The 14,907-nt window shown below is 44.4% G+C and overlaps 1 protein-coding gene across 4 annotated transcripts in view; it reads right to left on the bottom strand.

Annotated features, from left to right (window-relative positions):
- The window catches only part of zfhx4 (zinc finger homeobox 4), a 91,996-nt gene that overhangs the window by 51,682 nt on the left and 25,407 nt on the right, over positions 1-14,907 (bottom strand). For all 4 annotated transcript variants that reach the window (XM_006794693.2, XM_006794694.3, XM_006794692.3 and 1 more), the window contains exons 2-5: positions 3,717-6,252; positions 3,125-3,337; positions 2,489-2,783; positions 297-838 (exon numbers count right to left, since the gene is read on the bottom strand). In XM_006794693.2, the coding sequence (XP_006794756.2) occupies positions 297-838; positions 2,489-2,783; positions 3,125-3,337; positions 3,717-6,206 (3,540 nt within the window). In that variant the 5' untranslated portion in view covers positions 6,207-6,252. The remainder of the gene's footprint in view (positions 1-296; positions 839-2,488; positions 2,784-3,124; positions 3,338-3,716; positions 6,253-14,907) is intronic.

Genomic DNA, 14,907 nt, shown 5'->3' with positions numbered 1-14,907 from the left:
AAAAAATAAAGTATGTGCTCTCTGAATCGTGTGTCCTTGCTAGATCTGCATTAACATGAATTCTATTGTCTATATTAGGCTGCATGTCATGAGATGTAACATCGGTGTCCTGCAAAAAACACAGAACCACATGTTTTTTTTGTTTCTTTATAAATTATCTTCAGAAATTCACTTTCAGCCTCACTCGTAGGCAGTGTCGTTCTACTGCTTGTTTGCTTTTTTCTTAGCAGGGCCAAAGAGCTGAGATTAGCGAACTGGTTTTTGTAAGACACGGCGTGGGTAAATAGTGTTTTTACCTTATAGAGGCGGATGGCAGATTCATGCCTCTGGTTGGTGGCATGTAGCCTCAGTTTATCCACGCTATTGCTGTAGTAGTCACAGGCATTGCACTTGAGGTGCACAGGGTTGCCAATTGCCACACATTTTAATCTCCACTGGTTGGCCTTGCCACCCTCCTTGATGTGAGCCACCAGCTGGTGCTTCTGCATGTGCTTGTCTGTCTTGCAGTGCAGCTGAAAGTTGGCCTTAAGCTGAGTGTTGTAGCTGCAGAGCTTGCACTGGTAGACATCGCCGACCACGCAGCGCCACTCCTCTTCGGCCAAAGAGCGCTCGGCATTGACGTGGGCGTTGAGAGCCTCCAGGCTGTCTGTGGAGTAGCAGTTGCATACTGCGCACTGGTAGAGGCGCAGCGAGGGGTCGTTGATAGGTGGCGACAAGGAGGACAGAGAGGGATCTGATGAGGACATGCCCCCGATTCCAGCTGAGGAAACCAGGGACAGGTCGTCTGCCATCAGCTGACCGCTTGTAAGACGCAACTCTGCTGATAGGTCATTATTCACTAAGGATAAAATTAGAGAAAATCTAGGTTAGACTGTTGGTGAGGACTTGAGATGGAAGTGTAAAAGGTAAAACCTCAAAAAAGGATTAAATACTTGAAAGCACACAACGATAACATGTCAGACAGGAGGCAGGCAGCAAGCACAGCAAGAGGAATGTTAAAAACAAAGTAATGTGACAAAAAGCCAACGCTATAGTAAAAATGAAAGCCTGGAATGCATATGGAGCGATAAAGGATAGAGGTAGAAAAAAAGGGGAAAAGATTTTTTTTTATTAAATGAAATTAAGTGTGGAAAGCGAAGTGAGTCTTCGCAGGCCTCTTTCACACAAAAGGATTTGATAAAATAAAGCCTTGCAGAGGACTAGGGCTCCTTACAAAGTCTTGTCTATAAAAAACCTTAATAGGATTGAATCAGGATCAATTACAATCATCCTTTTCAACTTGCTAACTCGCTCATCAGGTAGCTTTAATTACTGGTCTCAGCTGTGGTGGGACAACGGCTGCAGGGCTCCAGTCTTTTCTCACATACGCACAGATTTTTGAAAAGCTGATCAATGCTTTACACAGTTTTTTTCCCTAAAAAAAGGCCATTCATACAAATGTAATTAACACTTTCGTTTGATCCCTTCATTGTCCCTTTATGTATGTTACCAAAGCTCATACTGTGTTTTTAAGTGTATAGAGGTATTAACAATTAACATATCATTTCAATCTTTTCTACATAATTCATTCGGATGGCCAAATGTGTGTGATATGTGTGGGTGTGCACTGGATTAAAAAAGCACACGGACGCGAGATAATGTGAAAGTATCTCACTATTTGTCATTTAGAAGGTGCATATAAGTGTCTATCTGGGTATCTATCTATACACACAGACACATATATATTAAAAACCTATCTATGTATGCAATGGACAGCTGTGCTCACTATAGGGAGCTGTCTGTTATCACTGTAATTCACTGAGAGTACATCTGCTAGCTGGGCTGTGACCTCCACACTAGAGGAGGGAGTGGGTGTGCAACACTGCGGGGTCATTGTTAAATCTCTCTCACTCCTACGGGAATCCGCTTCCTACTGTGTGCGAGTGTGTGTCTGTGTACATGTGTGCTAATGTGTGTGTTCTCTCCAGGGTGAGCAAAGGTGGGGTGGGGTGTGTATGGTGGGGGATTAAGCTGACTTAAGAAAATTACAAATGAAAGATTAAGAATAATTCTCATGTGGCATCTCATAATCATTTTTTAATCAGTGAGAGCGGTCAAAGAAAGGAGACAATGACAGAGGGACAATATGAGAGCAGAGATAAGAGCCAAAGAGAAAGAAAAGGGGGGCAAGGGAATGGGGCCAAGGCTAAAGATGGGAGCAGAAAAAAGGAAGGTGAGAAGGCGTAAAAACGATAAATAAAAAAATCAACAGAAAGAAGAAAATGCAGAGAGATAAAAAAAAATACCTAGATAGCATCAGATATATGAGATAAAACAGAATAACTGGCCCAGTGATAAATGAGCAGAAGTAAACTGAAAGAATAAGCTTGAGGCCAAAAATTCAAAACAGGAACTTTCTCACATCATAAGCAGAAATATCCTTTTCCCTGCCATTTTCCATCTCTTTTTTTGTTTGTTTTTGCTTTGTTTCAAATTTAGTACCACTCACCTAGACCAGATCCGAGAGCGGCAGCGGTTGCAGGATCTAGCTGAAAGGGGTTGATCATCATCTGAGCGTCTGGGCCACTGCTGCTGGCTGGGTTCTCCAGTTTTACACCCGCAAGGCCCATGTTTTGAGCCAGGTAGTACTGGTAAAGCTCTGCCTCAGCTGGAGCCAGGCCCAGATGGAGGCTGTGTTGAATCTGCTTCATGTTCTGCTGCAGCAGCATCATGTTGTGCATGTGCTTCTCGCTGGTCATGTGGATTCGCAAGTTTCGTGCCACATTGGTCTCATAGTCGCAAACCTGTGAGAAGAAAAGTGGAACAATATAAGTGTATTAGGAAGTCTAACTCTGCCAGCGTGATTGTTTCAGCAAAGCACTTTTTTCCCACTTAGAATTACATGAAAACAACAGCTAACAACAAAACAGGACATGAAAGCATTTTATTACCATGGTCATGGCGATGAAAACTAGAATGTATAAGAAATTCCATTTTAAATTTGAAGGTCAGATGATGTGGCCAAGAAAAATAATAGACACAGTGACGCATAGGGAAATAACCGCCTCATTGTGTGGACAGTGCAACAAGGAAGTTGGTATGTTGCTGCCACGGCGCTACAATGATGCTCTGTTTGTTTCATTACCTCACAGCGCCAAGTGGGCTTCTGTTTGGGCTTGGATGGTGAGGGTGCCCCACAACCTCCACCAAGGCTTGCACTGGGCACAGGGTTGGCATGGTTGTGGTTGTACTGTGCTTCACTTCCACCATTCTGGAGTGTTTGCACGTTGTTCAGATGCTTGTCTGACTGCATGTGGATGCTTAGGTTGCCTTTGGTGGTGGTTGAGTAGTTGCATACCTATAAGAGAAACAAACATTGGGAATTAATATTAATAATAGTAATGATGTATGATAAACATTAAATACATCCATGACAAATAATAGTTGTTTTTTGATTTGTTGTTCAGCACTATAATTCAAAATGTATCCTTAAAGCTACAATGTATGTTGAAGAAAAGAGAAAATAACACCCAACTGCCTCTTTTCCCTTTTTAATGCTTAAATACAAACTTTTTGGAATTTTGGGTAAATCGAAAATAAAATATAACTTATATATAATCCACGCAAAAAACAAAAACAAACCATAAGCGAAATGCTCCTTATTTGACAATTTCACAAAATTAAAAAAAATAGAGGGAAATGGAACTCCACAGACATGAAACATAAGATGGACAGACCTCACAACGGAAAGGCTTGTATCCACAGGTATAGCTTTCTCCTCTGGCTAAACGAGGGTGAGCCTGTCCTGTGCGGCAGTACACACACGATCCACCTGACTCTGGATGTTTCTCCTTCATGTGAGCGTCCAGTGTCTGCTGGTACTTGTAGTGCCAGTTACACTTGGGACACTTCAGCGTCTTGCAGGAGTTCCTTGAATGCATCATCGTCATATGCCCTCCCAGAGATCGTGAGGATCCCAAGACCGTGTCACACTTGGGGCACTCTACTCCGCTACCTGGTGACCCTTCACCAGGGCCTGGGGTTCCAGGAGTCCCTGGAGTTCCAGGTGTACTTGGGTTTCCTGTGTGTTGATGCAGAGGTCCAGGACTCTCATCATCTCTGCGCAATGTCATCGTGTCAAGGGGGTTTGAGGATGGTGATAAGCCATCCCGTCCTGCCAGGCCTTCATTGGTTGAGTCACTGCTGCTCTCCCGCTCTCTGGCAGCTGCCAGGGCAGTGGACAAACGGCTCTTCTCCATCTCCAGCTTCTCACTAACAGGTAAGGAGGAAAGGGAAGTGGATGCAGGGCCTTTACTGTCACTATTCAACTTTAGCACACTGTTGGAAAGGGGGGAAATACTTTGGTTTAAGAGAGGGAAATCTTTGCTACTGGTGCTGTCGCCCCGCTGGCCTGTCATCGTCATAACCTGTTCCTCCTCCTCTTCTGCCTCCATATCCGCTCCACCACCACTGGAATAAGCATCCTCATCCTGCTCTGGACTTTCTCCTCCCACCGTACCGGGCTCCCGCTTAATGGGCGGGTACTGGCTCAGATCTGGCCCATTGGGTTGCAAAGTGCAAGTGTCCCTAATGTGGCCTTTGCGGTCACGATCAGAGTTCCGCCCTTCCAGGCTGCCACCAGTGGTAGCAGCAGCAGAACTCCCGCTGGGGGTTCTGTGGGCACCAGCCCCTCCCCCGAGGTTTGGGTTGGTCTCAGCCTTTGGCATGCTTTGGGATCTGGGGGTTTGGTCAGTAGAGGAGCTGCTGGCACTGCCCTTTAGGAAGGCAAAACCTGCCTGAAGGGAATCTGCATTCTCCCCACTACTGTGGAAAGCATTCCACAAGCCGCGGAGCCCCGTGTCTGGCCCTAGGAAGTTGGCAGGTGAGGGAAAGTGGGGTAGCACAGAGTTTGGGGTTTTTTTTGGTTCCAGAAAGCTTATAAGAGGTTCTTTGTCCTTGCCGATGCCCTGAATGATGGCAGAGATGTGCTTGTTGCTCAGCAGCTTCTGCTCCTGCTCATTCAGGGTCATGCGGTGGTCATGGACAGCATGTGTCACGAAGGAACGGCTGTAGCCAAAAGACAACTTGCACAGGAAACACATCAGTACAGGCTTCCGCCGCCCATCCGCCACACAGCCCTCAAACTTGGACAAGTCCACATTGTTGGGGACATCTTTGGACACACAGGAGTTTTTGGCTGCACCATCCGCCTTTAGATAGTCTTTGTCGGTCTTATGGCGGAGGTCATAGACACGGAAACTGTGCAACACAGGACCAGCGCCTGCCAGCCCTCCAGCTGAGGTATTTGGGAAGGAGGGGTGGTCAGCCGCTAGGGATTTACTCCCAAAGGGTGAGGCAATGTGGAAGGTGTTTATGATCTGGGGGTAGAAGGACATGGGTGCAGCGGGCTGCTCCAACCGTTCCCCCCCTGGGCTCAGGCCACTTTGACCACTGCTGACCTGGGTATTCGGGAAGGTCTGGGGGGACAGCAGGCCCCTGAATTGGAGAGCCCCAGAGAGCTCCCCCTGGTTGCCACGCTGCTCTTTGGAGTCCTCCAGGATGAAGGCAGAGCCATCGGGCTGGTAGATGATCTCGCCGCACAGGTTCTCCACATCACTATCTTCTTCCATCTCAATCTCGCTGTTCATTTCCCCCACTTCTGCAGCACCCACCTCACGGTCTCCTTCATCCTCGCTCTCGTCCCCTATCATCCCTTCAACCTCCTCACCCTCCTCGTGACCTCCAGTGGTAGGCAGGCGGGCGTTGGGGCAGTGGTGCTCCATGTATTTTTGTAAACTGGAGAAGGAATTAGAACATTCGTTGCAGGGGATCTCCTTTGCCGGTGCCACGGGGGATGTGGCAGGGGCAGAACAGTCCGAACCCAAAGCTGCTCCTCCTCCTCCTCCTGGTAAAGTTCCGGTAACACTCCCTTTGTTACCGGTAGTAAAGCTTTCTCTTCGACTCTGCTCAGTTACAGGGTCGGTGGTTGCACTGACAGTGGTGGGGGTAGTAGTGGACCTCAGCGGACTCACAACGGATTCTCCAAGGCCATTCTCTGGCTCTCCAATGGCAGCAGGTGACGATTGGTTGTTGTTGGCATTGGTGCTGTTGGCGACACTGGTCTCCATGGCGATGACGGAGTTGTCCTCAGCAGCCGCATCCAGCCTCTGGCCACCATGTTCCTGCTGCCGTGACGACACCATAGGGGGAGAGTCACAAGTTGCCATGACGACCACTACATAGGGATCTCATCTCATCCAGCCCAACAGGGACCTGAGTTGGAGAACGACAGAAATCAAGAAAGAACATCAGAGATTTACCAAATACTATTCAACAGTAGACTTAAAAGGCAATTTGCAAATACTGGTAACTCCTATATAAGTCAATTTAAGACATGACTTAAACCAAGTACTAAATATGTGATGGATTTCTCTAAAAGTTTTTTAATTAACCCATTTTAACAAAATTCAGAGCTTTTGAGTTTTCTACAACAAAATAACCAAGAACAACTTTAAGTCCCACTGATGAAAACACCTCCTATATGGCAGTCTAGTACAAACCATATATACTATACTGTTCAAATGGCACTCCAGAAATCCAATATTAAGTGGATTTATGAACAAAGCAGCTGCACAGCAGTTGGCAGCTGGAAAGTTTAAAGAAATAACCTGATCATCTGATTAGTGGACTCTTCTGTGTTTAAAGATTATTTCTTCATATTGCCATGAACTGGCCTTGGATTCGTTCTTCCTCTTTTACTTTCTTAAAACCACATATGTAGCACAACAACTAACAAACAGAGGTAATGACCCATCAAGTTAGCGTGTTGCATTATGAAAAATAATGTGAATTATAGAGGTTCTTAGTCATTGGAAAATAAGTCTTGGCATACTCTTACAAATCCGGAGTTTCTAATTGGGCAGCAACTATTAAGCTAGTAATGCCCTGAAATTATGTGGTAGGCTTTGTTTGGACAGTAGAACCAAGAGTGTGTCTGTGCCATGAGGAATGGTGGAGCACTGTATAGCACTGTAAGAAAAATCAAGAACTTTAAAAATATAATCTTCACTTGTCATTTAATGCAACACGGAGAAAAAAACAGCGATAGTAAGAGAAAATAAGCAGAACAAGCTTCCAAGAGGAATGGTGTTTGGAATTCCTGTGAGATGTTATCAATCCTGGGTGGCTGCCCATCTCTCAACCCCTCACTACCTAAAACCTTTGGTGTTTCACAACAAGGCACAAATTCGAGGGCTCCAACAAACCCCCACACAATGCCGAGAAAGCCTCTTAATCCCACAAACACCCATAACATGCCACAGTCGCTTCATTTTGTAATCACAGGCATAATTTGTTATCACCTGAGGAGAAATAGAAGAACAAACTGAGAGAAAAAACATAAAGGGGAGAAAAAGAAAACCACTGCTGCTTAAAGGAACCTACTTTGTTGCTCAGCTAAATGCAACAAATGGGAACTAGTTGTGGATGCCAGTGTCTTTTCACTTGATACAGTACCAGGTCTTTTCAGATGCTTGCGTGTAAATGAGCTAGCATTAAAAGAAAGCTTTGAAGAGCCATGTTAACCTTTAACCCAATCCACCTGCTGTTTAATTCTCCCTCTATTTTCCTACACTGCCTCTCCCTAACAATAAAGCTACAAAGCAATTAGAGGATTAATCCGCAACAATCCAGGGCTAAACAAAGCCAGTGGGAGGGACAGTAAAAGCGTGAGGAATGAAATCAAACATGTGTGTGAGTGCGGTTGTGGTTGCATGTGTGTGCACGCGCTATAATCAGGTCTAATCTGACATATCCCAGAGATGATTCCATGGGGACTAGTGATAGATTAAAAGAGAGAAATGATGTTTTCTCTCTCTGCCTCTCACTTTGTATCTCTCTATTTGTGAGATTAAAGAAGAAAAAAAAATTCACAAGGAGCAGAAAATGAATTTTCAGTGCTTATCAGTTCAGCGTGAATGTGGCAAGAGGATGGAGGTAGATGTGTGGCATGTGCATGACAAAATCATCTCCCAGCACAAGAGTTTGCACTAAAAGTTTCAGAGCAAACTTAAAAAATATATATTTTCAAGGTTTCTTACAAGATGCTAACAATCTCTCTAGAAAAACCTACACGAGATACTTATGAATGTTTAATTACAAAAACCCTGCAAAAAACATAATGTATGTTTTTTTGTGATGTTTCGCTGAAGACACCAATCTTGGAGATGATCATCAGCTAAATTAGCTACAACCAAGCAAGGAGATAAAACTGACCAAACGTCTGTCATGCCACAAGGACTCAAGCTATTTACACTCACACTGAGTCATTTTCTCCCCCAACTTTCGTGTTAATTTTAGACATAGCCGAGCTACTTACGTGACGGAATAATAAAACAAAATTGAGCTGGCAGGACGGAAACAATTATATACAAATAATGGCTTTAATACATCCACTTAAATGACAGCTTATCCCGCTTTCTACCATCCATTATTATCACATATTGCCAAAACAGCACACTGTGCATGTTCCTGCAGTTAAACACATACACTCTTGTGTTAACCGTAATTGAGGGCAAAGCTGTTCAGAAGTAGCGGGTTTGAGAGTAAATGTGACACGTACGGCAGGATTTACTACTTGTCAGTGGTGTCATTTCGTTGGTGACTTACCCCCTTTGAATTGTAGCTCGGACATAAAACACTGCAGTTTATGAATTATGCATCTCCTTAAGTATGGAATTATGTCTTATGGATAAGCACTTGGCACTGGCATAGGTGAAAAGGTTAGCAGCTGTTTACATGTGTACTGCCTGCCAACAATAACATAACTGTCCATTTTTTTTATAGTAGTGATTCTAATTGATCCCATTAATTTTGCCACCTACAGAAAACTGACAAAGAAGACTGCTGCTTAATGCACTCAGAGCGAAATAAGCGCAAATTGTTTGCTTGATAGTAGTGTGTTGGGAAAGAAAGTGAACACAGTGTTTGCGACTGCACTAACCCCTGAGTATTGGTGTCTCTCAATAATTTGGCCTCATGTGGGGACTCAAAAGAGGAGCTGCTTTCAAAACAGTGGATGCCTGATCTTTAGTGAAATGCTAAAGTCTTGGCTTTTAATTTATCCTGCAAGCGCTTGTGAAAAGGCAATATGATGCAAGACAGTCTGGTGTAAGCATTTGAAGTCTTCCTGATCCCTTCAGCATGTGTTAATTTAGCATAGCTGGACAGAGAAGTAATGAGATGTCTGGTCTAACTGTCAAGGGAATCCAATATTTTCCTCTTGTACCTCTCGAAGCTTAAAGTAACATTTTGAATGCCAAAACCTTCACAGCCTGAGGATCTATATAATAACTCGTGATCACTCTCTGTCCTCGCTCCTTTTTTGTTTTGCTCCACTCCCAAGGTTTCACACCTTTCACGGCAGCAGTGCCCGCTTCTGCTTTTTCATTCTTTCTTTCTTTTTCTTTTTTTAAAGGCATATCATATTACTACTAGCTAAGAAACATTCCTCTTTCTGTCCCCCACTGGCTTCCTCTGCACTGCTAACCAACCAGACTACTTTCATTTGTGCATCTGTGACAGAGCGATACGCAGATACATGGGAAAGAGAAAAAAACAGTGTTAAAGCCCAGGTTTTTCCAGAGTGCAGAAACAGTTCCCTTCTTTTAACGGAAGAACAAAAGAGATGGCCTGAGCTGCTCCTTCCTCTGTTTTTTTAATTAAGCATGTCCCCTTGCTTTCACACGTATGCACACGGACACAGACGCACACCCACACACAAATACACCCACGTACGCTAAGGTAATTAAAGTGGCAGATCAGATCCAGTGAGAGGCAAATAATAGCCCAGGAATGCCTGCTTTGGACACCGCTAGGTCTGATGGGTGAAAGGGGCTAAGAGACTCCTCGGCCTATTGTTTTTCTCCCCCTCCCCTTGGCTCTCTCTCCCCTACCCCTTCCAGCTGCTTTCAGTAGCTCCCTGAGAGGCAGAGAGGCACTATGAACCAAAGGACTTCTGGAAAAACAAACAATTTCTATCACACTTGAGTGATAATAAACTCAAGTTTAGTGCTTCTAGTTAAAGAAGTTTCAATGGGGACATTATGAGTATCAATGTAGTGTACATATACGAAAAGTTGCAATAAATCAGCTGATATTAGAAGAAGTGTTACAACATGTCCACAGTTCAGACCGGAGGCCCTCAGGTGCTGGTGATGTCACAGTCTCCTCCTGTTTTTGTCCTCCTGTCAAAGTATCAGGCATTAACCGGAGCTGCTGCCTGTTCAATGACAAACCTGTAATTGTAATGTCGCCACACTGCCGTCTTTGTTTACACGGGGATCTGCTAGGTTCAAATTCTTCAGTACTAAGTGTCTGACATTTTAATGCAGTGGCAGACAGTGCTGTTAATACTGTGGTGGCTATTTACAGCATTTGTAAACACTGAAATTAGACAGACCTGTGCTTTGTGATGTGGCCATCCAAGTTCTAAAATGGAGCTTTTTCTCTCTTTTTGTCAGGCTGTTCGGGGGCACATCTGAGCGGGGCCCGATGACTGTCGAATTGAAATTCACTCTTATTCTTTAAGACAATCCCACCGACAAAGTCGGGAGACAGCATGAGACTATTGCTAGGTATCCATTCCTTGAGGTCTTCTAGAAGGTCGTCGCTCTCTCCCGGCATGTGGCCCCTCGGTCCAACACCAAATCTTCAATCAAATGTCACCAAGCGTTAGCCAAAGACAAAGGGGAAAGACGCTGTGAAAGCCCCTGCATCCATCTCCCACTGTCAGTGCCATGAATAGGCCCACTCTGGTCTAATTAGACCTGTTTATTTGTTGCCATGCAGAAACGGAGGGATGGAAAACGAAGTGGATGAAGGAGGAGGGGAATTATCTCCTTCCTCACAATAGAAGAGTGGCCTCGGCAGCCATCAAAGAGCACTGATGCACGTATGCACAAACACACTACGCACATATGCACACAATCACAGAATAGGGACTAATGCTCTCTGTTTAAAGTCTTAAAGGACAGAGTGAGAAAATTGTAAAGGGATAAGCAGGCGAGGGCTTCTTTTTTTTGGTCTCCTTTACTTCTTAACCTCACAAAGGGTTTTCATGCAGCCACTGTTTGTTGCCTGGGGGTGTAATATTAGACACTGGATGCAGTAGATCTCCCTGATGATGCCCCCTCCCTCCACTCCTCCACACCCATTCCTGTCTGCTTGTCCTCTTGCCTGTGTCTCCCTCGTGAGCAAAGGCCTTCATTACCAAAAGACACCTTATCATTATTGCAAGGCAAGGCCCAGACACCTAAAGCGCCACTCCATTTAGCACAGGAATCTTGTTCGACAAATTACCTAGTCTGCAAAAAAATGCCTTTTGGCAAATCAAAATCAAAATTACGTCTCACATGATCAATGATCTTGGATTTGTAGGTGGAGGGAAAAAGAACAGACAAGAAGGTTTAGAGGAGGGGAAAGAAGGAGTATAACAAGGTGAAACGTAGAGGACAGAAGTGGTCTTTTTTTTTTGTTCTTTCGTTCTTTTTGCAGAGCAGGTATGCAGGATCTATCCCTCAGGTTGATGACAAGTAAATTGGTCTCATTGGTTGCTCAGGTAACAATACACCCAACTCCCCCTCAGGCCCTTACCTGAAATTTCATTGTTAGAGAAAACATATCTGGCTAACACTGTGAAAAAAAAAGAAAAACGAAAAACTCAAAATGAGAATTTAACAGGAAGCAAACAGCATACAGAGTGCTATGCAAAAACAAAATGTTGACCAGGTGGGAAAAATAGCAAACCCAGGGGCCATGTTTGTCTTTTTCCTCTCTTCCAGCAAGTCACGGATGGCTTCTAAAATCTGATTTAGGGTCAGATTACACCAGCCTCTATTCTAACGTCTGTTCCTCTAGTCGCTGCTTAGAGGCAACCTCCAAATTCTTGGATTTCCCATTGATTTTCGAGCACAGTTAAGTACATTTCGCTTTAGAAGTTTGTGCTGCATGTGCATCCTGGGTCAGCGTGTTTATCTGCAGCTTGTTGGAGACAAAGTTTAACGGATTAAAGACAACTTTGACAGGATTTTGCATTCTTACGAACAGACTTTGGGCTTACACGGTCCAGTCTAAATATATGCACAAGTCTAACACCTTTGAAGAGGCAATATTTCAAACTTAACTCAAACTGAAACATGAAAATAAACAGTCAGACACTGCTGGGTCGCAGTCACCACTTACTGCCCTTGCTAAAGATTTTTTTCCAGCATCAAAGGCGAGGCAATCTACATAGCTAATGCCTCCACTTCTTCTTTTTTCTCTCCCTTTTTGCTCAAACTCCAAACAGCAAAGAACGAGGGGAGCGAAAAAAAGTGGGGATTTTTCTTTTTCTGGCAATCTGGAAACACTCTCTAGTTAATTAGGGTTGATTGGAAATGAACCGCACAAACAAAGGGCAGCCTATGTCCTGACTATTATCACCGTGCACACATGCGTGCACGTGCACACTGGGGTACTAAAATCACCTCAGAAGTGCACACGCTGGTAGAAGCTTCATTCTCAGGACTTCCTCTCATTTTTTTTCTGTCTGACCCCCCCCCCCCCCCCCCCCCCCCCACACACACACACACACACGCACACACACACACTCCAAACTATATACACCACCCCAAAAAAATCCCCCCCCCCCCTTCACCCCTTCACTTGCCAGATTAAGGGAATGCACTGACGAAGAATGTGTGACGACCTCCACTGCCAAGGAGCAAAACTTCCAGCCCCTGACGCCACAAAAGGCAAGAAGGTAATTAAGTTTGAAAGAATAGAAGCACTGCCGCAAACAATGCGCTAGTGTCCATGGGGAGGGATATATGTGTGTGCGTATGGGAGAAGGCGAGGAGGGGGGGGGGGCATGAAAGCCATTAACATTCAGAGGCTGGGTGAGAGAGAGGAAGGAGGGCAAAGGGGAACTGAGGATGGCATTCTCCTTCTCTGTGTGCTTCACCCGGTCTTTCTCTATCACAGCACGACTTGTCTGTTCATTCTTTTTATTTATCTCTCTTTTTTTATGTTCTCTCAATCACCCTCACATCTGGTTTGGACCCCCCACCCCTTCCACACCACTCCACCCTCACACCCCCACCCTACCAAAGCCCACTGCAGCAGCTCTCCAATGCTCTTTTTTGGCCCCTTCGCTGTTACTTGTTGTTGCTCCTTATGTTAGGGGTGCCCCCTACAGATAACACGCACACACAAACATATACACACACACACACACAGACACAGTGTTTTTCCTTTTGCTTTCTTAAAGTCCAGCTCCTGCTCTTGATTAGCTGTTTTGTGGGGCTAACTTTTGCATATTTAGGCTTGAGGACAGAAGTAGCCAAACCTTGTGCAGTATCCCCATCGCTAAGCACCTAAGAGCCCTCAGAACAAACTAGTTAACTTTCCAACACACTCGCACCGGCACGCAAGCAGATTTGTAGCATGGAAGCACATAAAATACACAGGGAGCTTTCATCTTTTTGCCACATCTCCAGAAAAGCAGTTTAACTCAATTAGCAAAGAATGTAATTTTATTTACAGACTTCCAAGTAATTTGTAACACGCGCGCGAGCACGCACACACTTGCACAGTTTACGCAAACTGTCACTGTCCCACGTGGTTGGAGCTAAGAAAGAAGTATTCATTGCTCATGCATGTGTGTCAGCCTATGTGTATCTGAGAGCTGTGTGAGTGTGTGTGCATCTGTGTTCGGACAGTGGAAAGATCATGAGACACATTTACGTCAGATGAGTGAATCAGACAAACCACTGCTAATTTCAATGAGGGATTCTTTTGAAGAGAGAGGGAGGGTGAAAATGAGAAGTTAAAAGCCAGGAAGAGGCATACAACAATAGATTAAGAAACCAAGCGATGATGGAGCAAAACGCAACTTTTGTATGCGCGCACGTTTGCGTGTGTGCATTATTGCTTCTGCGCATGTTTGCAAATCTATTGTCAACTGCTTTTCCCGCACAACCGAGGAAAGCAAGTCGCCAACTAATTGTTGTTTTGCGCCGTTATGAGTTTGGTAATCTGCCTCTCTTTGTCTCTGCATCTCACCAGAGACATGGATTAGAGCTAAAATGATGACTGCTTAATCCTTGATTTGCCTGTGCTAAATAAATATTAATCTAGCCTGCTCATCATGCTCTTGTAAGGTACAACATACACAATATGAAAGGGCTTAGCTGTTACATAAATCACAGCCTTATCTTTCAGATGAGGCAAAAGCATGAGACCATGCGCACACCTCTCTGCAGTGACACTGTAAAGTGAAAGGGGTGGCAGGGTGGGATTATTTGCCAAGTGAAATTATTAATCCCGCTAAATACAAATCCTGAAAAAAATCTCTTAAATGCATGTTTTCTCTCGGGATGTGTGTGGACACACAATTATATAGCAGTCCAGGGAAAAAAAACAAATTGCAAATATCATTCATTTGTGTTGATTCAAACCCCTCTATCTCTCACTCGGCTTCTCAGCAGGTTTGTTTAGAAAAACTACTGCTGGGAACATGAAAAATGAAAGCTGCCATTGCTGGACTCCCTCTCACTCCCAGAAACACACACACACACACAAATACACTTAAATTGACAAGGCCGTGGCAGCGCAGCGCAGAAGAGGTTAAGCAAACAGTGTCCACGTCAGTCAAGGATAGCACACACTCACAGACAGACACAGAAAGCAGTCTCTGACGCAGGCATTTCATATCCACCTGGCAAATATAAACAACTGCTTATACTGTATTAACTACCATGAGCCTCTGATTCTCTGCTCATTTTATGCTATGATAAGTGCAAAACACGTTTAACGACTTGTATGCGTAATATTTTTAAGTCTCAAAATAACATAACTTTACGACTTATTATTTAAATCATGTGAATCTTT

Source organism: Neolamprologus brichardi, chromosome 9 (assembly GCF_056152115.1).
Source record: "Neolamprologus brichardi isolate AB-2024 chromosome 9, ASM5615211v1, whole genome shotgun sequence".
NCBI lineage: Eukaryota > Metazoa > Chordata > Actinopteri > Cichliformes > Cichlidae > Neolamprologus > Neolamprologus brichardi.
Note: the sequence above shows the minus strand (reverse complement) of the source record. Positions and strands in the feature narration are given on the sequence as shown.